Here is a 26,358-nt window from a genome sequence, read left to right as displayed (position 1 = left end):
ACAACAAAACACATGGACAAAAACTCAAACTTAAACCCCAATCTGCTCAGATAGGCAAAGAAAATGGTGTCCTACAATTCCTTGCGCTGCCTTACGTTATGACGTCATGACGCATTGACAGCTTCACACCAAAGTCACACCAACTTCATTGAATTAAGTTAATTGAACGTAAAATAACTATGTCAGACAACTACGTGATATTTTTAAGTTGAATGAACTCAAAAAAATGATTTAATTTCACCAAACTAAATAATTAAGTTAGAACAATGTAAAAAAGTTCCTCTTTCCAACTACAGCCCATATACTCTTTTTAGAGTTTATGTATGTATTTATATAGATAGATAGATAGATAGATAGATAGATAGATAGATAGATAGATAGATAGATAGATAGATAGATAGATAGATAGATAGATAGATAGATAGATAGATAGATAGATAGATAGATAGATAGATAGATAGATAGATAGATAGATAGATAGATAGATAGATAGATAGATAGATGACTTTATTAATCCCACAATGGGGAAATTTCCTTCATCTGTGGCAGCAAAAACGACATTCAGAAATAATCTATATAATATAACATCAAAAAAAGACATCACAAATGACATTCATATTAAATAATTAAAAATATTAAGAATAGAATATCCTTGCATATTTATCATCTGCTTTAAACAATTTAGCGATGACGGCACCGTGCGTATCTGGGGTCCCGCCCCCTTTCAAGACTCACAAGAGGCAGATGGACCCCATGAAAATTGCAGTAACATGGACAGTTGTTGTTCAGTTAATTATGAAAATTATTATCAAAAATGAGATTCTTATTAAATAAATAAATAAATATTAAATAAATACAGCTGCAAAAGTGTAAAAAACATGTGGTCTGCAAAACATATGATCATCTGTAAAAAACATGTAAATCCTCCTTTTTTTTTTTAAATATATATATAATTTTTCTTAACAGGCACCCGAGTTGTGTCACAGTGGGCCCGTGAAAAGCGCAGAGACGGCCCTGGAAGTGATGAAAAAGCCTGTTGAGCCGGGCTCAGGGAGGTGATGTCTCTTTAAGAGGCTCAGCCGAAACAATCGTACAACCCCCCAACAAGTCATCGGGCCTGTCAATCATCCGGTCGGCGCCCTTTGATGTCGGGACTCCTTGCCTTGTGTTGAGCTCATATGGGCTGTTTGCTGTTGTAGAGAAACATTGGTCTTCTACCGATCAGGCAGCCGGGGGAACGCCACAACGCAACTTTTTCTGAATGTGCTGCGTCTTTCTCTACTTTGGAGGCGCCCAGACTGAGGAGCGTTAACAGAAAAGTCACTTTTCCCCACTTTTGTTTCTTTTTTTCATTTTGTTATTTATTATTTTTTTTATCATATAAATTAATAAGGTCGCAGGGGGGAGCAGACATGCCTCAGCTCAGCAGTGGCGGAGGGGATGACCTGGGCGCAAATGATGAGATGATTTCGTTCAAAGACGAAGGAGAACAAGAGGAGAAGATCCAAGAAAACGCCTTCACGGAGAGAGACCTGGCCGACCTGAAGTCCTCTCTGGTGAACGAGTCGGAGATCAGTCAGAGTCCGAGCGCGGCGGTAGGTGGCACGGTGCGTGAACGGCTGTAACCATGCGTGGAAAAGCCAGGGTGAAGCTGACGGCGCGCTGAATGAGCGCACGGCGCGCAGCCGATCATGCGCCCTCGGGAGTTACAGTAGTTAAACTCCCGGGCTGTCTTGTCAGAGAGGAGGAACGCAGCCAAAGTTTGATGAAGCTAGACCTCCATCCCGCATCGTTCGGAGCTCATTCCATGTTTTGTTTTCGCTCACTGTTCCAGGCGGCTAGACGGGGGCACCAGGGCGAGCAGAGGGGCTTCCCAGACAAACACCGAGAGCATCTGGAAGGGGGTAAGAGGACAATGACTAACAGTCATGGTGAAACTATAGCCACCTGTCAGTGTCACAGAGTACCGATTTATCTCAGATTAACTAAAACCTGGAAAGTTTCTACGGCAAAGTGTGGTCATCATTTAACACTTTAACCCCGAATATGTCGTCGGCGACGCTGAAATAACACATTTTTTTTGACATGCATATAACTTTTCAAATGTTTACATGACCAGCATCATTCAGTGGATTGTAAAGTGGAGAAAGCGGGGCTTTGGAATGATGTTGGTCGCCTAGATGGTAGTGGCCTCACAAGTTTAAAAAACACACACACACACACACACACACACACACATCAGCACTGGAGCTAAAGCTCTGGAGTTAAAAAAACAACCAAAAAAATTATCAAATCTCTTATACAGGTCATCATCAGAACAGCATTTTCTTTCCAAAATCTGCACAGAAAGTGATCAGTCAGAGTCTCCCAACTTTTCTTTTGTTTGTTTTTACCACCCAAAAAGAACAGAGTAATTCCCTCCCTACATGTGGGCACAGAATGTGTAGTTTGCTCTGCAACTTTAATTACAGGTCTGCAGTCAGCGTACCTCTTTTCAGTCTTCAGAAAGGAGAAAAATGTTCTCACATTGTGGTCCTTTCAGCTAAATCCTCCCATTAAAATCCAGATTTAAAAAAAGGCCTTCAGAAAAAGAAACAAATGTGTTTGGAAGAAAAAAAAGTAAGGTGGTTGTAGCTGCTACCAAATCAACCTGTCTTGCTTAATATGGGTGGTGGAAATAATCTGGGGGAGTTCACGCCTCTCAGGCTATAGGTGACGACTGTCATGGTTTTGTCTCAGGCATGATCTCCTCTCAGCTCATACAGGCGTCTAACATGATGTAACTACTGGGTAACAGCTCACCTGCTTTCAGAGCAACTTTCCCTTTGGATGCATATTTATTTACTTTTACTCCTCTCGCTATAAATCTTTTTCCTCGGCGCCGTGGAAGTAAGTTCCACAGCTATTTTGCTGCACATCAAAACTTTGATTTATTTTTTTAAACTACACCATGATTGCATCAGTTCAGGCTTGGACTCTGATTTTCTGACTCTTTTCTCATTCTTTTATTTAGTGTCGAAGCAACAAGATGGAAGCATGTACAAGTCGGCCGCGTATCCGGGGTATCCGTTCCTGATGCTGCCGGACCCTTACCTCCCCAACAGCTCGGTCTCTCCATCTGTAAGTCGGCCTGTGTTCCTTCTGCTCTCCTGCATCAGCAGCTGAGGGCAGTCTGGCCTCTCTGTCTGTGGAGTCCCCTGTTTGCCTTTTTTTCATGTTGCTTCTGCTGTTTTTTTATGTTCATAAACACAGAAATGTTGTTTTGAGTTTTAACTCTATTGGATTTCTGTAGTGATGCTTCTGGCGCCACATCTCGCTGCAACTGAGCTCTTCAGAATATCAGCAAAATTATTTAAATTATTAGTTGTTTTTTTGTGCTGGCCAAACACATTTTATTTTTTTTTTAGATTAAAGACATAGATGTGTTCATTCAGTATGTTAGGATTTTTTCACCTTAAATTGCAATTTGGACTCTTCTGCAACCCACCTCTTAGAGGCCCTTTAAAACACACGTTTAATATATATTTTTAAATATTTCTGCAGGTTTTAGGCTCAAATGATTTCAAAAGAGGTTCATTGTTCAACATTTCTTTTTTTCCCCTGTTATTTTCCTTGGGAAATATGAATAATTTGAAACAAGTCAAAAGTTTCACGGCATCTCAAGGGAAAACAGGAAACTGTTTTTGTTTGTGTCTTGGCTGAACTTGAAACACGATGGAGTCGACGTCTCAATGAGCCGAAAGCGACCGATGGGACGTTTGTCGTTGACTCGACAGCACTTCAGAGTGTTTCGCTGCTGAAACAAACAGCAGGCAGTCTCGTGCACGTGCTCCTAAGCGTGCATGTGTTTTTCAACAGCAAAATAGTCTACATGAGAGTCAATGGGATGCTTTAGGATGAGACATGCAGGTCAAAATGGAAAAAAAAACAGTTTTTTAGGATGCAACGTTAAAGTTTGCCTTCAGTGTTTATTCTAGGCCATCCCATGAGTTTATTTCTTTAAAATACCGTAATTCTCCTAATTTTATCTTTCATTTTTCATCTTTTTCTTGTAGAACATTTAGTTATTTATTAGCGGAGAGCCTCTTAAAGATGAATGCTCATCCAAAAAGCTTTAAAAATAAAAAGATTGCTTTGGGACATAATCAGTTAAATTCAAAGATACCTGTATTGATCCTCAAATTAAATTCAGATTGAGCTTCATTGAAGCTCCCGCACCCCTCTAAAAAAGAAAAAGGTTTGATGTGGCAACCTTTGCTAAAACTGATTTTGTTTGTTGAAGAAAAATCCTTAAAAACAAATGATTTTTGTGTTTATGAACTTCTAAGAGGAAGTCACGCTGCAGTGACTGAGAATAGAACGGATCAAAAGTGTCCTTGTTGTTTTCCTAATCATCTTCATACTTGGCGTTGTGTAACTGTCTACATCCGCCATGGTGTCAGACAACGCCAATGAGCAAGTGCGATGGTATTTGTCAGTCATCAGTGTCTCACAGCCTCCTCTTGGAGCTGCAGAAAACTCTCTTGTCGCTGACAAGAGCACTCTCTTTCTCTGTGTGTCTTTGAGACTCCACACAAAGCTCTGTTGTTGCTGCTTCCCCTGTAATTAGCTGGCCAGTTGTTTCGGGGCCGCAGAAACCTGCAGCTCGGAAGGCCCGAGAAGGATTCAGCTGGTGGACCTGGAAGGTTCCAGGGGGCTGTGCTGCCTTCCTGTGTCCGGGTGGGAGCCGGGGCGAGCCGGCACACGTTGGAGTTGACGGTGTCCTCCTCCTTTGCGGCTTTGCTAGACACATTTCTCAAAAACGCAGCTGGAATCTCTAAATAGAGAAAAATGTCATATTTTTGTGTCTGATAAGGAGTTAAAACAGTAAAGGTTTTCTGCATTATCTTGGTTTAAAAAGATTTTCTGAAAAAGGCATCCAATGAGATTTAATCTGATTTATAAGAATGCTAGTTTCATCCGCTCCGCCATTATTTCAGAAAGCAACAGTTTCTTCAGCTCAAAGTGTTCAGGATGTGCCTATACAAAAGAAAACAATCTACCTTTAGTTTACGTCCACTTTGTTCTCATTTGAGAATCAAACCCATTTTTAAAAAAATGGTCCTTTCTTCTGCGAAAATGCAAACAACCTTTAAAATCAGGTCAAAATTGATTTTTCCGACTAAAGTAGCTTAAAGAGCTTCACACAAAAACATTTTCCTATTTTAAAAACCAGAAGCAAGACAAAAAGACAAGTTATAAAGCAGAGTGTTCTCTTGTTGTAAAAGCGTCTGTCCTGATGTCATCCTTTACTAGTTAAACTGAGCAAAACTATTAGTCGGTTCCTGTAATCAACTCCCTCAGCTGGATGAGTGGAGGTCAGATGTGAGGTGTATTCCACTTTCTGGTTGTTTTTTTGTTGTTGCATAAATTCACTTTGGTTTTTGTTTGGAGACTTTCACAGAGATAGTTGAACAGAAAAGCGGCTTTGGCTGCGTTTGGCAGAAAAAGACGTGTCCACAAATTCCCAGGACTGTCGTTGTTCAGACAGATTAACATGTTGTTTCTTTCATCAAAACACAATAGATCGTATGTCCTTCACGAATCTTATGAGAAGCTTCACATCTCTGCTGAGGAACCATTGTCCAAAAAGAAGTGGCTGATCGCTGGAGCGGCTGCAGCTTTTCTGGCTCGGCCTTAATTCTCCTTACACATCATAACAAGGGAGTTTATTGTCACAATAATGGAGATGGCTAAAGTGGGTGTATTTGTGGCACATGGAGATATGGTAGCCTGTTGTCTTAGAACAAAGCTTCATCCAGACGGGTCTATTTGTTTCAGTTCATTACATTAAAAGTCTGCATTTGAGGCTTTTGCACGTCTTTGTTTGGATCTGGATGGATTCTTCTCAACTCTGCTGCTTCAGGCTTGCTAGTTTCCAGAGTTCCTGTTGTGTTTTTGTGTGTTTGGGGATGTGAGGATGCAGGTTGTGCGTTTGATCTTGGATATTTGTGTCGGGATCATCGAAAGGATGCAGAGACAGTTTTGTTTAGTATGTTTGAATCCATCGATTTGGTTCCAGTTTGTAGGTTTTTCTTCCTGAGCAGCTCAGTGAATCACAGACACGTCAGGGGCTGTTGCTTTATTTGTTACAGAGTTAAACCAACTTTAGACATAAAAGATGCTTTTAGTTTGTGATTTGTTCTCAAAGAGGATGAGGAGCCACGTTTTACAAGAATCATTTAAAGTGAGGAACAGTTTGAAAGCCTCAAACTGTTGGAAACTGTAAAGAACATGTTTCTGAGAAAAGAATAGAATATTTGTAAAATTATTATACACTCAAGTCTCAATGTCAACACACTAACACCTAAATAATAAACTTAAAAAGTTTAGGGCTTAAAAAGGCGTCCGTACCTCCAAAGTGGTGACGAGGAGTTCTGTTCCTCCTGTTGGTTAGAAAGAGTTAGCTCTCTATACGCATTCAGACGGTGAATAAAACAATAAAACATCAAATCAAACTTCCTGAAGCAATTTCACTGTAAAACAATGAGACTGTAACGGAAAAAGCTGAGAGATGGCAGCAAACCCCTACATGGGGCGGATTTTCTAATAGAGAATAATCCCTGCTGGGCTGATGGCTAAATGTCCAGTTTGAACGTCCTTCATCTGAACGCTGAAAGTGAGCTGTGATGTCTGCCGGCGTTCCGCTGCATTGACATCAGGGAGGCTGTGAAACTCCCTGTGATGTGGAAGCTGTGGTCACAGCAGCGTCATCGAGCTCCGAACACAACACACTGCTTTAAAACCCTTTCCCACCCACTGTACCTGGACACTGACTGTTAGAGGGCCTTTTTGGGGGGATAACAGTAAATGTTTGATTAAATGACTGCTTGACGGTATGCAGGGAACCGGTGGAATTTACAAGCCTGTGTTTTACAGCACACTGTGCACTGTTGTTGTCTCATTTGGGGGAATTTCCTGCTCGTTTGACACTTCATTTCACTGAAGTAGAGAGAAAAAAACAGTGAAAATTGACTGGAAGGGAGCTGAGAGGCAACTGACATGTTTGGGAAAGGAAACAGTGAAACTTTGTCATTTCTGAAAACTCTGTGTTTTTGTTTTGTTGTAAAAACTTTCAAGCATCTTTGCCCCTAAAATGCTGTTTTTTTTTCACCCAAAGCATGGTGGGAATGTGTGTCTGAAGCCCATTAAAGTCCATTTAGAAATCCGCATCTATTGCCGCTCTGCTCCCTCCCCACCCGCATGTCGTCTTGTATTATTCAAATGGTATGAGGTTGATCCTCCCAGATCAAGGCAGCAGCGAGGCTGTGCGCCAGCGTCTCGGATCTCACTACTTCCTTGTTTCTCATTGTAGTGCCGTGTTGACAGGGGGTTTGCTCAGCCTTCCCCTAGTCTCTTGGTAAACAATGGCAGCAACACGCGCTCGCCTCGCTAATCCCCCTCCCCTGGCAGACCTAGGGGCCGGGATGAGCGGCGCTGGGACCTCCCTGCCTCTGACTGGATACGATAAGAGGAGGAAGCGCTCAGATTTAAGGGCAAAAATGCTAATTTCATCCTTTTCACCTTAAATATTGACACTCAGTTGTACTTCGACTGAGCAGTTTATCTGACATTCACATTTTCCATGTAGAGATCTCAAAAAACTATTTTAAAAAACTGCCCTCTTAAGAGCAGAATGAGCTAGTTTTGTTTTTGTGTATCTAAGAGCAAGATTAAAGTGTAAAAGCTCCAAACTACGGAGAGAAACTTGCTCATGACAGTGATTTAAAATCCAGATTCTTTATATCTGCCAAGGGGAAAAAAAGTTGCCTTCTTTTAGTGTTTAAACATTCGATCCCCCAACTTTCTGATTGAAAAACATCTAAAACTGCTCTGCAGAAGTAAATAAATATCACATTTTGCAGCAAGGTGCAATGCTCGAAGTCCTTTGAAGTACTTTTTGTACAAATCATTTTTATCATAGTTTATACATTCAGCTTCAATGGTCACTTAAAGTTTTCCTAAAGACTCACTCCAGTGAAAATGGTATTTTTAGGCTTTTTTAACATGTTGTTGTGGCATTTTTCTGACAACAGAGGACATATATAAAGAAAAATTAAGCTCTACGTAGCATTTTTGAGTATTTCTTTATTCAAATGATTGTGAATCAGTTGCAGGCGAAATAATACAGTTTAAAAAAGAGAAAATACGCTGGGAAGGCCTGGTCCAAGCTGTTAGCTATGGAGAGGGGAAGGGGGGCGGGGTTACCCTCAACTACAATAGACCAAAAGATGATGGGAAATGATTAGCATACACTAACATGAGAGATCAGGTCTGAAAGTACAAGCATTTAAAAACAAAAAAAGTTTCATTAAAGCGTCATTTGGTGTCTGATAACTCTAGTTTCCCCATCTACTAAGGTTCATATTCTTACAAATGGTTGAAAATAAATGTAGATGAATATACTAACTGGAATTTAAATGTTAGAGCTTGAGAAGAAAGGAGAGCAAAGAGGAGGGAGAAGATTGGAATACCAATGACCACGAGAGCCTCCTCATCGGCCTTCTGGCTCTGAGGTAGCAAGCTGTGAAGAGACGCTGTTTAGACGACTCTTTCAAGAGGCGGAAATGTTTGAAATAATATCACAAGAAGGAAAAAAAACCCTATAGATAGCCTGGAGGTGTTTATACCTGTAATTATTCATCCTCTTACTTATTTGGGGCGCAGAGCGAAGGTGGGGTGGGGAAGCGGTGGAGCAGTAAAAGACAGGTGTTAGCAGAGGAAGAAGTGCGGCTTTTCTTTGATTTTTATTGACAGTTTTTTTCTCCTAAAGACTCTGACATAACACCGTGTTTTCCCTCGGTTGTTCTCATAAAGCGTCAAATAATGAAGACGGCATTTCCAGTCATTCCTGCCACACTGGCTGTCACCAGGATGAACCCTTCAACCCTCCTCCATGAGCGCCAGCGTCCCATCCAACATTTGTGCGGTTCTTCCTGTAGAGTGCTTCCTGTTGTGCTGTTGAAACACGCGGTTTAAAGTCTTCCCTATGAGGAAGAGAACAGGGAAGAGGCTTCGCTGCATTCCTGCACAGAGAAGCGGCGTGTTTTGGATTCCCTCCCCGTGGCGCGGTGCTGCAGGGTGTGTCTTCGTTGCTTCATAGCGTGGTAGATGTTGCAGAGAAGGAAGTGACTTGAAAAAAGTTGAACCAAACATCCGTTTATTTGGGTGGGACTTTATTTTAAAGGATAAAATGAAGCATAATTTCATGGTCGCGTCCCGTCTCTCATCTTAAATTTCCACAGAGATGTTTTCTGAGGTGTGTTTTGGAGGGGTGGGGGGGTTGTGCAAAAATGCACCCAGGTGAGTCATTGACCCATGGAATGAGAGCACGCAGTTTCTCCTGCCTGTGTGTTTACAGAGTGAGCTGTTCGGGCCTCCCAGATGTTTGTTCTTAGCTTGTAGTTAATCAGTGACAGCACTTTCTGACTCAAATAAGAAGGATGGCAAAAAGTTGGCTTATGTCCGTCCCCCCCCATGTGCTTTAAAAATGTCTTCCATTGACTGTAAATGAGAACTAGACCGAGTGAGTGTGACATCACTCATAGAAAATGACTGACCTATGGCTCCAACCTAATGAAGTCAATTCAATCGCCATCTTTTGGCGACATGGGGGGGGTTGGTCAACGTTTCTATGGCAACACCTTTGCCGATCAGGACTGAACTTGTTGGAAGTCCACACCCCTACCACTAGAAAGCAAGCTACACAAATGGTAAATGGCGCATACTTATATAGCGCTTTCTACCTTCTTACAAAGGCCCAAAGCGCTTTACAGTCACAGTCCCATTCACCCATGCACACACACATTCACACACTGATGGCGGCTCTGGCACCAACCTCCCACCAGAGGCAAGGTGGGGTTCAGTGTCTTGCCCAAGGACACTTCGACACATGGGCGTGCAAGGCGGGAATCGAACCTGCAATCTTACGATCATGGGTCGACCGCCCTACCGCTGCAACACAGCCGCCCGTGAAACAAAAATTTATCCAAAAATCTATCCATCGAACGTGGGGCCCAGCGGCCTCTACATGCTTTTTTTAAGGCATCTGATTGGTCAGTTTATAACTGGAACAACTAGCAATAAAAATAAAATGTCATGAAAAAAACATCAAGAACATGTTAGAACAAGGTCTCCGAGCAATAATGGTTTTTCTGAGAATTAAATGACTGAGTAATAGCTGTTTCTTTCTCTATTAAAGTCTATAGGATTTTGGCTTCTTGGTACCAGCGCATACTTCCTGTTTGGGAAACAAAGGGGGAGGAGTCACTCAGTCCAGTTCTCACATTCAACCAATGAATAGAAAAGATTCTGGGTGCTCCTTTGGAGATGCTGCTCAGTGTTAGGATGAGCCTGCAGGTTTACCAGCCTCATATCTGGATGGTGCTGCTGACATCACACTTCTTACCAACTTTAACGCTTTTTCTAATGGTCAGGTCGCTCATCCTGAACACTAATGACACTGACACGCCCCCATATGGTTGGCTGTTCACATATTTTGGACCTAAAACATTAATTTGAAATCTGTATTATTTTTTTTTTTGCTTTTTCTTTCTTGATGAAGGACTTTTAAGCATTAACTTACTTTGCAAAATCATGTCCGGATGCTGTGGCTGCTGGTTCAAAAACAGCGTTGGTGTCTGTGTAACATGAAAAAGTCTATAAGGGAATTAAAATGAAAATCTACTTCCCATTGATTTGGAGTCTGTGACCAGTTTTAGCCTAATTTTTTTTAAACAATGTGAATTCTGGGTTTTACCAGCTGCAGCACTGTACGCATGTTTTAACAGGTAGATCTAATGTTTGTTATTTATCCTTTTGATGCTCTCTGTTTTTATAATTGTTTTTTTTGGGGGGGAATTTCATTGTTATTCTTGTAAAAAAGCATTTTTAGGGGGAATAAAGCTGCAAATGAGCTTCTACTGAAAGCATTATGATATAGTATTTATTTGCCATTATCACGTCAAAGGATGTGTTTTATAAGCAGTTTTTCAGCTCATTTTGAGGCAGCTTTTAATCAAACGGCGCCTGATGTTGCTTCATGTTCTGCAGAAGGATCTCACAGTGATGAGCACAAACAAAGCTGCATCACGCTTTATAGGTCAGCGAGCCACACACCCATCCTGGTCGCTGGGCCTCAAACCCTTCCTGGTTTTGGGTCCTCGGTCAGTCAAGTGTGGATTTGTCCTCTTTGGGTTTATAAGATCGTTTGGAGAAATGTTAAGTGTAAGAAAGAAAGTTGGTGTGAGAGAAACCTTCTGATGAGCTGCTAGGAAAGCTATCCAGTTGGTTTTAAAAAGCTACAGTTTGATCTAAAAAACAAGGAAGAGAAAACCCGCACTAGCATGAAACGCTGCTATGACTCTGACACGGTGGTTGATGCGCTAAATCAAGTGATGGTCTCGTGACCGTACGCTACGCTGGATGTCTATGTGGGATTTTATTTTAAGGTCAAGTGACCTATGGGAATTAAAAGTTGTGTTTCGTTTCCTCCTCATTACTGTCAATAATCAGGGAGTTTCACAGAGCAGTCAAAACAGGCCCGGATGAGCTCCGCTCTCCTCCAATGGGAGCTGTCGCCCTTTTCCACTCAAAGGGAAACAAATGTTAGGCAACACAAAATCTTATTTTGTTGTTGTTTTCATTCATCTGAATGCTTCATCATTAAAACCTAAAAAATAGAAAATATGATTTTTATGATCGTTTTTTTTTTGCAGAAAACCTGCATGTTTTGTAACAATCTGTGGTCAGTCAGCAAACGTTGGTCTGTTTACAGTCTCCCACTGAGGTCTCTCACATCTTGATTGAGGTGGGGGGACTTTAAGAAGCATTGGTGGCAGTAATGGAGCTTTTTTTTTTCACTCCTGGTTTAATACATCAAAAGAAAAGAGCAAAGCATTCAAATCAATTGGAGGTTAAATTGTTATCACACCAATCTGTGAATCATATTTAATTAACCTCCTTGACATGAATACAGGAATTTATAGCTTAATGAGGACAGTCTGTGACCTAACCACGGACTGACAAACAGAGACGCACATTATTTGTCTGATAAACTCTCCTCATTTGGGGATTTTCTCTGTGAACAGGCGTCAGACGGTTTGTATCGACGCTCGCTGTTGATAAAGTTCTGCAATGACTTTTCCCCTCCTTCGGGCCTCAGCCTACACATCTGACCTTCGTCATTATTTTAATATGCACTTTATTAAAATAGGGTTCACAAAAATAGGCAAGTAAAATGAAGCCCAAACCCCATCCTCCCTCCGCCCCTCTCCACCCCATGCCCTTGGGCCCAGCCCAGACCAGCTGGAGCCTCCACAGCCGCATGAAGCAGCCCACCACACATGGCTGAGATCTAAAACACACACACACACACAATCCGGAGTGCATGTTTAATCTTTCTGTTTATGACTCTAGCTCAAGAAGGAGGAGCAAAGGCCTTTATTTGCTTTTCACTTCACACAAATGACACATGTGTGCTAAAATCCGCCACATGTTGTGCACATAATGGCTTCGAGCTTATCTGCACTTTCAAGTGTCTTCACTTCCTTCTTCTGCCTTATTTACACTGACACACTTACATACATGGTGCGTATGCACACACAGAGCTCAGAGCTGCGGCAGCTGAAAACACACAATAAGGGCTTTGACAAGAACACTGTACAAGCCACCAAATCTACGTTTTTCTCCTTCCAGCATCCAGCTTAGAATCGGTTCGTCTTAAGCTTTTAATTTGACCTTTTTTAGTTTTCTGCCATAAAGTTGCATGAGATTTCCTGGTTCATGTAAAGTATTGTCTGCTAATGCAAAAAAGAAGGCAGATCCTTGGAGAGATGTTCATTCAAACTCATCCAAGTGCCATAGGGCCAATCGTCTTTAGTCATTTGAGCAAAAACTACATCTGAATGTAGAACAAGAAATCCAACTGTTAGACACCTGTTTGCTGCATCATTACAACCATGTTCATGTTTTTCCTTATTAAAATCGTTGTGAATCAGGAGTAGAAAAAGACTGAGAAAATGCCCTGGGGGGCCACAAGCTTCCATTCGGATTTATCCACTTGCAGACGACCAGATCTAAGTACGCCAGGATCTGTCTTCAAACTGTACGCTGGAGGGCTCCAATGTTGCTCACTCTTTTATGTTAGGGAAGGGGAAGGGGGAACGGGGTTGCTCCACACTAACAATGTTGACATGGAGGATCTACCTGATCCTTCATTTGCTGGATACAATTGTGACGACCACATCAATGAAAGGACAAAAGGGATAGGAGTGATCCTGCAGTGTCTTTGTCCAGGGCTGGATTTCGCTGCCGAAATACTGAATTCATTTGATTTTGATTCAACACAATTAGAAAATGTTGATTGTTGTGTTTCCATTCGAGGAATTTAACACAACAGTGGCAGAACTTTAAACAAGCGTACAGTCTTGTTTTTAAAAGCTACCAGAAAACCTCTTTTTGACTTTTTAAAAAGAAGTTGATTTAAAGAAAAATCCATTCATTGACCGGATAAACTGATGCCTCCTTTATAGGGGAAGATTAATTTATTTTGACAAGTAAAAAAAACTATTTTATCTTTGTCATCCTGACCATGTATGCATCTAAAAATGAAATTCTGACAAAGAAACAAAAAAGATGATTCTCTAATGTTTTAACTGATGTCCATGCCTGGAAAACATCATTACAGATGACCCAAAAGGTTCTTGTTTAGTAGAGAGCTGAGATGGAAGCCATATTGAAAACTTACTGTATGTACAACCCAGTCACTGAAAGTCATCATCATTCTTAAAAATGAAGCTGGTAGAGTTTTATGAAGTAGTTGGTAGTATTTTATTGAAAGGCTGGAATCAGTGGAACAGCAAGGAATAGTCGGGATCCAGGCGAGATTCGGGGCAGGCGGCAGGCAAACAGAGTCAGAGACAAAACAGGGTCAGGAAATCAGAAGATCAGGGGCCTCATTTATAAAACTTTGCGTAGCATTTGCGTCAGAAGTGGCGTACGGATGAAACATAGGACGTGCGTACGCACAGAAATATTCGGATTTATAAAACCGTGCGCACGCACATCCTACGCACCTTTCCCTTAATAAATCACAACCAATTCTAAATGCAGCGCAGCTTTTGCGGCCTCATGACACGCCTATAGTTGCCCATAAATAGTCCGTGAAACGCCCACAAATGAATATTCATTGATTGCGAAACCATGGCACACACCGAGAGGAAATCAAAAAAACGTAACTTCACTCAATGTGAAGTAGAATTTATCGTTGGCGAGGTGGAAAAGAGGAGAAAAGTGTTGTTTGGAGGGCACAGTGTGGGCATTACTAATGCCAAAAAGGCACGTGAGTGGCAGACGGTGGCAGACGCCGTGAATGCTGTAGCCTCACAACCTCGGACCGTGGTTAAATAAAAAAGGAATGGTCGGACATCAAAGTCGAGGCAAAAAAACGTCTGGCGCTGCATCGCCAGAGTGTGTCTGCCACGGGGGGGGGGACACCGGAGCTGACCCCTCTTGATGAGAGACAAGCAGACAAGAATTGGGGAATCCCTTCAGTGGAGTGGTGACTGAGGCGCAGGGGGACGCCGACGCGCCAGATGCACCGGGTGACACACCCCCAAAAGCCCGCAGAGGTCCAACAGGACGGCTCGAGGAAGTGGGAACCGGCTCATAAGCCAGTCGTCCTCGTTTGCCAGCACGTCTCCTTGCTGTCTAAAGATGCGTTCACTCCGAATTCTTCCATTTGCCACATCTTCTAAGAGCGCAAGATCAGCCATTGTGCATCATTACGCATTGTGATGGGGCATTTTATTTCCCTCCATTTAATTACATCTGACAAGCTACAGATGTCGGTAATAATCGACGTGGAAATGGGAAATTGATCAGCGCAAATGTAATTTCTTGTTGCTTTCTGAATGGTTGAGACATACGCCATACATTGTTTTATCAAAAATAAAACAAACTAAAGGCATATGCATGAATACCATAATTCCGTACCTTATGAAGAAATGTTTTACTATGAAACAACTTTCCCTAGTGGACAATTAATGCATCTCTCTCTATCCATCTGTCTGTCTAGTTGCACCTATATCTGCTCCGCCAGACGGACACATTGACGGGAATGTCAGTTTTGTACATTATTTCGTTCTGTTAAATATATTATTTATGAGGATGAATTGCACAACATGCCAATATTGCAGAACATATTTCACTTTTCTTTTTGCAAATAAGTGTTCATTTGAATTTCTGTTGTAAACTTCGTTTGATTTTTTTGTTTGTTTCACTGCTGATCGATCAAACGGGTCTTCGTGTAGGCTGTTAATTGTAAGACTTTCTTTGTGAAGTCTTCATGTTATTTCTGAGAGGCAGTATTGTCATTTTCACTTTCATGTGTTTCTTCCATCTGCCGACGGTGTCGCCGTTTCTCATTTCATACGTTTTTGTGCGTACGCCTGGGTCAGAGCTTGCGTGAAGGACCGCACATTTTCCCGTCAAGTTTGCTTTTTATAAATCTCAACTATTGCGTAGAGAGTGGCGTACGCCTTCTTTTGTGCGTACGCAACGTTTATAAATGAGGCCCCTGGTCTGGATATACAGTAATGCTCAGTAATGCAAGCAGCATGGCACAAACAATACCTTGCACTGAAGAAGGCTCAGTGCAGTGTTTAAGTAGACTGTGCGTGATTGAAAACCAGAGTCAGGTGTGTGGCATCCAGAAACTGTGCGCCGGGGTTGCTGGGAGATGTAGTGTGTTTGGAACTCTGCAGACGGATCCTGCTGGTGACCAGAGGGGGAGACAAACTCTGACCTCTGACACAAATACTTACCGGTACATTTAAATAAGTAAATGTATGAATGGCAGTTTATTTTTTTAATTTGCTTTGATTTATTTGCTTTTTCTGATTTTCAGGAGAGAATCTTGTCTTAAGTTTTTAATCATATGTAATGATTATGGTAAAGGTGCAGATATTTGTACCTCCTGATTCCTGACTGTTGTCTGCCGAAATGTATTTATATCCACCAAAAACTACAATTCCCAGAGCCCCACGCCTTCACATTTGTTATCATTGAAAAGCCCCAAATGTCCTCTGTAGAGACCAAAAGGAGATAACTCGTAGGATGCAGTGGTTGGGAGATTTTCAGGTTCAGAAATGTCCCCTACAGATGACAAATTTCCTTTGCCGCAAGTCAGGAGGATTGAGGCAGATTCTTTCTGTTTCATTAATGGGTTGTACTGTTTTGCTGGGCTTTTTCCAAAATGTGGATTTCTTTGAAACAAATAATGCAAACTTTGAGTGAAACGCTTTGAACCTGGGAGCTTGTTGTAGCTGCTGGGATGTCCAGGCAGCTGTTGGTGACGTTCATGGTCTCCTGCTGGTTTCATAAACCGGATCTGAGGTCTGATTGTTTTAGATCATCGCCCTAAGCAGCTGATTTGTCATGTGACCGCTGATAATCTTGTGAAAGTTTGTGTCTGCATGAATGCTAAACAGCATCAACCAAGATACTGATGCCTGAAAGGAACTGTGACTTCATGCTTATGACCATCGTCATCTTCAGAGCTTTGCCGTTAACTTTTCTCTTCATGCAGCTTCTTCTCTGGCCCATTCTGCCACAATGGAGGCCTTAAAATCTCCAGGCTGAGGAGGACAGTCTTCCAGGCTGGAGACTGACTTTGAATCAAAGAGTTTTCAAACATCAGTCAGAGCAGGAAGGATCTCAGTTTTTGTGGTTTCCATCCATTTACAAGCTTTTAAAGTTATGGAGACACTTGTTTTTCATGGTATGTCTAAAAGGACCTATAGAACAAGAATGGACTTGAAGAAGAAAAAGAAAGAGAAGCCTCTGCAGGTTTTACCTGCAGTTTCTGGAAGTCACTGCTGTGTCCATCTGTTCATGTCGTTTTTGAGCTCAAGCGAGGAGGAATTCCCTCTTCAACAAGTTTCCTCATAAGAAGCTCATACATGCGTCAAATTGATTTCCTACTTTTGTTTTTGTTGAGCACAGGCGTACCATCACTGCCATTTGTGGGCATGGGAACCTTTTCCGCCGCCTTACGGGGAAAAGGCCCCGAAGCTTCCAGGACACGCAGAATCACGCAAACGCACAAACGAGCGTACATGGTGGTATTATTTTTCCTATCGACCTTTATCCTGTTGCCAGGGAGAAAAACAAAGCCGGTTCTGCTTATCCTGCCGGGGTTTGAGCTGATGGAAAAGGGGTGAAAAAGTTTCCTCAAGGAAACAAAAGAGTTGACAAACAAGTGGATTTCTCTGACAGCCCGGTGTGTATCAGGAAGTTAGGGAGCTCATGAAGCATTTTCAGTCAGTGATTTGAACATGTGTGGGAGTCTGTGACAAGGTGTTGTGGTAAATCGACTTGTTCGGGGCCAAACAAAAACTAGAGCAAGTGTTCGATGCACTGCACTGTGGTCGACAGGAGTGAGCGCGCTTGTGTGTGTTTGTGTGTGTGTATGCGGACAGCACGTGGGTGTGCGTGACAGCGTAGGTGTTGCATGTAGTACCGGACGCGCATGTGGGAAACACTGTATGCACAACAAGGACAGATGAAAGGGAAGAGGTGGGTGTGCAGGAAGTGAACAACAAAAGAGAAGTATCATCTGATTTGTCTGATGCGTACAGATTGAGTTGATCAGGCTCTGCCTGTCTGAGAGCTGATGGAGAGAAGGAGCTGCAGGAGAGCCGGACGGGAATTGAAAGAGGCAGACGGAGGGACGGTGCGACAGAAACGGAGAGAGAACAATGACGGAAAGAGATAAGTGCACTAGCGGAAGGGAGTTAGCAGTAAACAATGAGAAACCGGTAACCACGCTGTGCACCTGGTAGAAGAAAACCACAGCCCCAGTTGAAACAGACTATGACACCCTATGAACACCTTTAACCGTTTCATCACCGCACTCAAGGAAAAGAAACACAAATCCAGGCCTAATTGTGACTCTCGAAAGACAGTTTTTCACTTTCAACAATAGGAAGTGGACGTGTTTGAAGTAACCAAAGCGAGGTGCAAGGCTGCGGCAGTCAAACTGATCAAGGATCGTTTTCAATATCTTTGATTATTCTCTGTTTTGTTTTTTTTTTGGGGGGGGGGGTGCATCAAAACAACAGTAAAACAGTTCCCTTTGTGTTGATGCTGATATTCACACAATTGGTAGACTTTTAAAAAAATCAGCAAAGCAGGACTGAAGATTTTTCACTTGAATATCATCTTGCAGCTTTTTGTTTTTTTGTTTGTTGTTCTTCAAGCTATCACTAGATGAGTTCATTTTTTTGTGGCCAAAATCAAAAAGGAGATTGAAAAATATAAATCAGTATATTATTGATTGTTCTGTAAAGATATGGGTAAAGTAAAGGCTGTGCTGCTATGATGCAGGTACTTTGTATGATGTATTCTAGCAGCCATTTCTGTGCAAAAGGCCAATGTTTCAGTAAACTTGACCAAAAAAAGAAAACATGAATCTGGATTTCCTTCAACACATCTGTAAATATCTCAAAGGGGTTCAAAAGTTTTGGGTTGTGTGTTTGCTGCTCTAGTGTGACACAGTGTGGTTTTCTGAGGACACATCATATTTCTTAGTCTTCAACATTACTGTACTGTCATTTCAGGACAAAATAATCCAAATATTTAGTAAGAAATATATATTTTTGCAAAAAACATTCTAAAATGCCAGATCTATTTTGTGTTTGTGCATAATCCTTCTATCAAGCACTTTATGCATTTTTATTTGATCAGATTGACTATTTGTAATTAAAAGTTTTGAAGACCCACTCAGATCATCTTTGGATCTGTTTTAAAAGGGTCCCCAGTGGTCTTTTAATCACAATTATTTTGTTTTAGGCAAAATTTAAAAAAAAAAACTAGGACATAGTTTCTGCAGAGAGGCAGTAGTTCATTAGAAATTTCCCTCAGAGTTTTTTGCGTGGAGCAACCCCGCCCCCACTTCCCCTCCTTGTTGATTGGAGGTCAAAGCAGGAAGCTCGTGGCCCGCCCAGCATGTTTTCTACGCTACAAATAAACTCATTTTATCTGCCCCTGATCTCAACAATTTGAATAAAGAAATATTCAGAAATGCAATTTTAGCTTAATTTTTCTTCTATATGTCCTCCATCTTCTATAAAATGTCACAAGAACATGTTAGAAACCCCAAAAACATGATCTTAATCGGAGCGGGACTTTAAGTTGAATGCCGCTCTGTGTAAGAGGCTGGCTTAAATAGATATTTCATGTGGAGAGGACAGATGAAAACAGGCTAAGTTAAGACAGACCTGCAGTCTCCATTAGTGATGTTTTTATGGTTCCCTCGCTGAATTATCCTCCAATCAGAAGCAGATTTACAGCAGGCAAAGGCGCAGTCAGCCCGCAGGACCCCAGAGGACTCCTCTGCTGAGACGCAGAGCCAGGCGACCCTCATTCCTTCTTCTTGCTCTCCTTGCATCGCATTTTTCTTTCATTTTCATTCTTGTTTGTCGTCTATCTTTCTTTAAAACTGGTCCCAGTCTTAATCCAGGCAGTAAAAGGCATTCATCTCTTTTATCGAGTAGCATTCAGTCTGCAGTAAATCTCAGCTGACAATTTCCAGACCATCTCAAGGTTCAAATTAGCATTTATCAGCAAATCATCAAGTCAGGACTTTGCTGTTTTGATTAAGAGAAATGTTTATCTTTTATCAGAATGATGCAAACCACTTTGTTTGAAATCATATTTAATCAAAAGCAGAGCCTTATGAAATAAAAGTTCCTTTAAACAGACTTTTGGAGATGTTTTTCAGACTGATTAGATCTGCGTAAAGACAGTTTTATATGAATCCAGATGGGACTTTAGATGAAATTGTGGTTGGATGGAAAGAAATTTTTTCATTTCCTAAATTTCTAATAATAAAGTCAACCTAAATAAACATTTAAAATCCTATTGTGAATGTTAACAAAAATACCTTTTAAAGGCCATGTCAAATACATTTTTCACATTTTCCACGTATGAAATTTCGTGATACATGCGCGACATACGTAATTCATAAGTGTTTCTTGCGTCCGCCATTCATCGTTGTGCGCCTATGTTCGTTAGGAGTTGCGGCCGATGGGTCTTTACGTGAATCTGTGAATTGCATATGCATTTAGTATGTCAATCTAACACAATTTTGGAGCCTGATTTTTGTGAGATGCTTACAGAAATTTTTGGCTTTCCGTGACTGATCCACGTATGTCCATGTACGTCTATATTGTATACGGCGCACATATCAATACCAGTTATGTAATTGAGGCATGAATTCAGGACCAGACTTGGCTTTTTTGTGGATTTACGTGTTCTTTGCCTGGTTTATTCGTACTTCTTCTGTGGTTTTAACGTGGTTCTTTCATGATACATCTGTGAAACATTCCTGTAAAGACCACAACTTTTCAGACTTTTTCCACGTAATTAGTGTATGACCAGTTTTCATCTGTGCTATACGTGCAAAATGTACGTAGAGGTTGCATGACACGGCCTTCATGTTCACATCTTTAGTCCCTCCACTGCAAAAACAGACCCCTCAGAAACAGGTCAAAAATTCTCACCCCCCATATTATAAAAGCAATAAAAAATATCTAGTGGTCTTACTTAGAATTCTTATTTTAAGATCAAAAAACTTCTTGTCCCTAAGACATTTTTTCTCCTGTCTTGTCAAAGCTTTCTTGATAAGATTATTTTTCTTGAAAAAAGGGTCTTTTTCCTTTCTGAAGATTTCATTTTTGCAGTGCGCTGGAGTGTTTTTGTCTAAAGAAACAATCCATCCATTCATAAGAGACAAAAAGAGAAAATTATTTAAAAGAAACTTCTGAAGTTTTTTCCCTTTTGGTTAATCTATGTTGCTGTATTCTGGATTAAATGTAGTTATTTTGGATGAACACTTGGATAAAACTACGGTACCTGGATGTTGTCGTTTGTTTGCCTTTGGGTGTCAACATGATGTGGGGTCCTGAACATTCAGGTTTAAGATGGAAACCGCCATCTTGCTGTTCTCATAAACTTTTGTTCAGATTAAACAAGTCTCTGGTATACAGGGGGTTAGAGCTGGATGTGTGTGTGTGTGTGTGTGTGTGCACTCAAGTGCACTGTGTCTTTGTGTGCGATTGTGTGAACGTTCATTATTGTTGTGTACAGTTAAACAAGATTGAGCCTGTTGTGGTTTACCATGGAAAATAAAGGCTTTGAGCCTCACTGTCACCTGAAAGCTCAGCTCCTCCCTAACTCTGCGTGTTTTCTTGTTGCTGGTGGAACATTTTGCAGATTTGTTCTCTCAACAGCATCTCCTTTTTTCCTACACAACGTGGAAAAGTTGTTAACCAGTAAAAACAATCACTTCTAACGGAAAAGTAAAAAGCATCTATTGTCTGGTGACGTGGTTTAGGTGTGGTGCTAGGAGGAATACAAATTGAAATTTAAACTCTCTTTCTTAAAGTCTTCTTAAAATAAGAAAAGAAAACAACAATGCAAACAAATTTTGTGTGAGAAAGAGACTTGTGAGAGATTTGCATAGACATGAGTGACTATATGTATTTTCTGAATAAAACGTTCAAAAGCATTTAAATGTGTTGTTATCTAAGTTATGTGAAAATGCAAATAGAAACTAAAATGCATCATAAACAAATAGCTGAACTAACAAATAGAATAGCTGTGTATCTTTACGTAAATAAATTGATCTTGCTGCTTTTGGATCGAGAAATATGACACACTTTGTGTTTATGTGTCGCACAGAACAAAGATGTTCTTCTAAATTTGTATTAAAGTTTGGTCATTTTGGTGAACTGATCAGAGCTCTAGTTGTTACAACAGGTGGACTAAGAATCAGGCATCACAGTCTTATTATTTCACCTCTCCGTTAGTCTCATTGTTTCTGTGTTTTCAGGCCACGTGTTTAGACGATTAGCTTCAGAAGAGAGCGGTTTGAGCCCAAATGCAAGCGAGCCTTGAGGGCGGCACATGCTTAGCTGGGGCGAAGTGGCGCTGACGGGGTATAGGCCCGGGAACAATTATGGCTTGGTAGGAATAACGGAGCTGAGGCAGCCAGCTGCTGGATGTTCTTTGACTATGTGTGCGAGCTCACGCTTGTATGCGCTCGCTCAGGGGGCGTCAAGAGGGAGCGATGCTCTGTTACCGCATGTTTACATTACAAATCCCCACTAAAAAATTCTGCTGACCACACATGTGAACAAGAGACGCTTTTATAGTTAGGATGGATGAGCGTGATGGAAGGATGGTAAGAAGAATGTAGCAACCAAAACCAACCCACATTTAGGGAGAGGAATATATGGATGAATAATAAATGGATAGATATATCGATGAAGGACAGATGGATGGGTAGGTCGATGGATGAATGAACGGATAAACAAGTGGACGGGTCAATGGGCAAACTAATGGATGGATGGATGGATGGATGGATGGATGGATGGATGGATGGATGGATGGATGGATGGATGGATGGATGGATTTATTAATAAGCTGATTGCTAGTTAATGGATGGATGGTTAAAAATAAAAAGAAGAAGGACTAAATCCATTGCTGTATTTTAAATTCTAATTATTTGGAAACCTCTAAATCCTGAATATCAAGCTTTAAAATCTACTGCATTGGTTTGTTGTTGTTTTTTTGTTATTGTTGTTTTTTTTGTTTTTTTTGCCAATATCATGCTACTTTTTATATTTAGCTGCACTTTAGCCAATCATTAAAGATTGTTTCATAAATAAGAACAAATACCTGCAGGACACTCAAACTATCCCTAACTTTAAGGCGCTGGAGGATCATTTCAAATAGGTTTCAACAACTGAAATTGTTTTGATCAGTTTGCTGTAATGACAGTTTTGGAAATAAACTTAAAAGTTGTAAATAACCAGTTCTTACCTTGTGGTACAAAAACCACCCCTTTGCATGAGAGAGCCGCCCTGAAAACATTAAAGACAGTCAGTACATTTGCATTTTCTAACAGAAAACGATGTCATGTTGTGTAAATGATTGATTCTTTGATTCTTTCAAAGCTTTAAAACTTTAAAAAGAGTTTGAAAAGTTTTTTCCCACAAGGGTTGAGGTTGCATGCAGTCAGAGAGAAACTACATGCGGATCCCTCCAGAGCAGCAGAAGATGCTGCAGAGAAGAACAGGAGTGCTCCACTTAGAAAACCCCACTTCAGCTCATGCATGAGGATCCAGGGAAAAATGCACTTGACTTAAAGAATAAACTTGTGTGTAAAGTGAACAGATGATTAAAAGTGATTTAAAAGCCTTCCGCTGGAGCCAGCAGCTTTATTTTTGGAGTGATAATAACACAGTGAGGGTTCAGACACCATGTTATTTCCTGCAGTGATCGATAGCAGAAAGTGAACCCTGGAAGCCAAACGTTGGGTTATCTGGCGAGGACCCTCACACAAATGGAGGGCCCCATGATGAATTTTTTTTTTGCTATAAAAAGGATCGATGTGCATGAATGAACAACACATAAACACACAGGCGAACATTCGCACAAACAAGGCTGAAGCAGTGGCAGGCGGTCTCTGTGATGCTCCTGGGCCTCTGCATGCAGCTCTGCGGTGAAGCGCACCAGCATCGGGCCTTGCAGGGTTTTGGACGAGCTCCACATGTGGTCAGCTGGATCCTAGCACCCTCTTTAATGCTCCCAACATGAGTCCTGCAGAGTGCTGCTGCACGAAACCCTGTTAAGAGAGCGCGGAAAGCTTCTCCTCTTCCTCCTTGCTGATAAAAACATTGATTCATGTGTTTTAGACGCTGTTACCCCCCGAACTTCAGGTTGTAATCACAAGTTTACAGGAGAAAAGTTGCTGACAGACTGAATTAAATATGACTTTTAATAAGATTTCCAAAACTGTGGATAGGATTTCTCAATGCAGCTCAGAAGAAGGCTCTCAACACCCCAAGTTAAGTCAGTTTCACAGAAAAAACACGGGCAGACCTGCTGGTGAGCGCATCTCTTCTCCCCAGCACCCCTTTGAGTTTCAGGAGATAAAAGCAGCTGGCTCAACATCAAATCAATAGGCCCATCAATGGTAACATCTTTGGAAGATTAAAGAGAAACTCACTTAGAGGCAGCAGGGGAAGGTGCTGTGCTAATACGCTACAAGAACTGACCAACGGAGGGAGTTTTAATTGATGGATTGGAAGGAGATGGATGAAAAAGATGGGAGCTCGCAATACTGTAATGGGGTGGGGAGCTTTTGTTATCTCCTTTTTGTATTTGGACATGTTTTTTTTGACTGGCATTTGGTGTTCTGCCTAGGCATCTGTGCATTCATGGCAGAGTCTTTGTAGTTCTGGGTTTCATGTTGTGACTTTTAAATGGACCGACACACTTTGGCAAAAGAAATTCAACTTGGAAAAGGCTGTTTTTCTTTAGTTTACTAAAACATTTGAAATCATTTTAACAAACACTTAGATTTTCTTAAAATGGTTTCAATTTTAAGTCCCACTCCGATCATCTTTTGATCTATTTCCAAAGCGTTTAGTGGTCTTTCAATTATGATTACGTTGTTTTTAGCCAAAATAGTTTGTAAGGTAATTCACTAGAAATTTGCTTCTGAGCAACCCCGCCCCCCTTTCCCTTTCTTGTTTCTGAGAGCCACATCACAAATAATCTTGTTTTCCAACAGTGTTTTTTCTTCCTTTTCTCCAAATATTTGAATAAAGAAATAATCAGAAATGCAGTTTTAAGATGAATTTTCTTAATCCCTGTCCCCCATCATCCGAAAAAGGCCACCAGAAGATGGTAAAAACATCAAAAACATGATTTATTCTGAGTTGATATTTAAAGAAAGTTCAACAAGTTCTTTTACCGTCCGTGTAAAAGTTACCCAAAAATAAGAAGCTGGGTGGTTTGCACCAAAACCCTAAGAACTAACATTAAAGATGACAACTAAGTGTGTCACTGGCAAATTGTGCACCCCACCCCCCCTCCATCCAAAGTAGAAAAAAAAGAATACTTTAAATGAGAGCAGCATGTTGGGGGGTGTAGTTTGGAAATGTATTCTTTCATATTGAGGAGACCACAGGATGGAGCCTGCGCTGAAGTGATGTGTGTGGTTGTGGGCCGGGGTTTGTGCGCTCTCTATTTGAAGCCACATCAGAGCTCCGGGCCATGCGTAACCTGATCTGGATGGGCCGAGGAGGGGTCCCTCCACTGGATTCAGAAGAACCGCCGCTCCAGGATGGGCGGGCGCTGCTGTCAGCTATAGCTGCAGTCACGGTGACTCCACTCCTTCTCTTTTTTTATTAACGAAAGCATATTTTTTAAACCTGTTCTTCATCTTCTGCTCTTGCGTTTTTGGACAGTTGTTGATTCTTAACCTTCTATCCCTTTTAGCTGCTTAAGATTTCTGGGATCACAGTATTGGTTCATTAACAGGATGATTGGAAAATAGGAAGAAGTGGACCTGAGTCAGCAATCAGGACAGCAGCATCCGAAATAGATTACTTCCAGTTCAATGCTTTGCTTTCAAAGTAGATGTTATGGAAGGTTCCAGACTTTACAGATCCGTTCAGATTCCTTTTTTGGTGTTTTTAACATGTTCTTGTTGAATTTTTCTCATGTTGGAGAGCATGTATTGAAGTTGCATTTCTAAATAATTTTTATTGTAATCATCATCGTGAATCTGGAGCAGAAGAAAAAGGGCCTTCAGAATAAGCTTGTAGTTGTGATGTCAGCGCTACAACCGTCACAAGCTTCCCGCTCCGCTCTGGTCTGCTAATGTTAGGTTGGGGTTGCGAGCCGCCGTAAGCTAGCGGGAGAGCCTGTAAACAGTTGAATGATGGGAAACGGAGGCAGGCTTACTCTGTCACACACCTCATAGGGGGAGTTTTTAATGAAGGGGTTTTTTACGGTTTTGTCCTAAAAAGCTCCTTTTGAGTGCACAAAGAGCTGCTCTCTGTAGAAAGAAAAACATTTAAACAATGTTTCTGTTTTCTCTGTTAGATGAGATGGGATCAAGAATGTGAGGCTGTTTCTGCTTTGAAATCCACTCCAACAGTCTTATGGCTATCAAGGAGTTACACTGTTCATTAGCAATTAGAAGGACAAAAAAAAGCACGAAAACAGAGGATTTTCTGTTTTCTTATTCTTTCTCACCTCTTGTGACGTGTTTACGGACGCTGTTGCAGCTGTCTGCAGCCGTTATTCACCGTAGAGCAGCAGCAGCCGCCTGGGCCCTCCTGAGACCAAGCCAAACCACTTGTGGCAACAGCGACTCACAACGATAAAGGAGACAAGAGGAGAAGCAACACCGCTTCTTTGCAGGTGTTTGGCTCTGACTCCAGAGCCAAGGGGTCCATT

General features: G+C 41.3%; 1 protein-coding gene across 25 annotated transcripts in view; it reads left to right on the top strand.

Annotated features, from left to right (window-relative positions):
* Positions 1-1,016: 1,016 nt before the first annotated feature.
* The window catches only part of tcf7 (transcription factor 7), a 60,406-nt gene continuing 35,064 nt past the window's right edge, over positions 1,017-26,358 (top strand). For 15 of the 25 annotated variants that reach the window (XM_078931100.1, XM_023962233.2, XM_078931099.1 and 12 more), the window contains exons 1-3: positions 1,144-1,607; positions 1,835-1,904; positions 3,014-3,120. In XM_078931100.1, the coding sequence (XP_078787226.1) occupies positions 1,413-1,607; positions 1,835-1,904; positions 3,014-3,120 (372 nt within the window). In that variant the 5' untranslated portion in view covers positions 1,144-1,412. Of the gene's footprint in view, positions 1,608-1,834; positions 1,905-2,746; positions 2,890-3,013; positions 3,121-26,358 lie in introns of those variants that run through there. The other 10 variants (XR_013647596.1, XM_078931102.1, XM_078931104.1 and 7 more) reach the window with 2 other exon arrangements.

The sequence above is a fragment of the Oryzias latipes genome, chromosome 14 (assembly GCF_053564925.1).
Source record: "Oryzias latipes strain Hd-rR chromosome 14, Olatipes_Hd-rR_3.1".
NCBI lineage: Eukaryota > Metazoa > Chordata > Actinopteri > Beloniformes > Adrianichthyidae > Oryzias > Oryzias latipes.
Note: the sequence above shows the minus strand (reverse complement) of the source record. Positions and strands in the feature narration are given on the sequence as shown.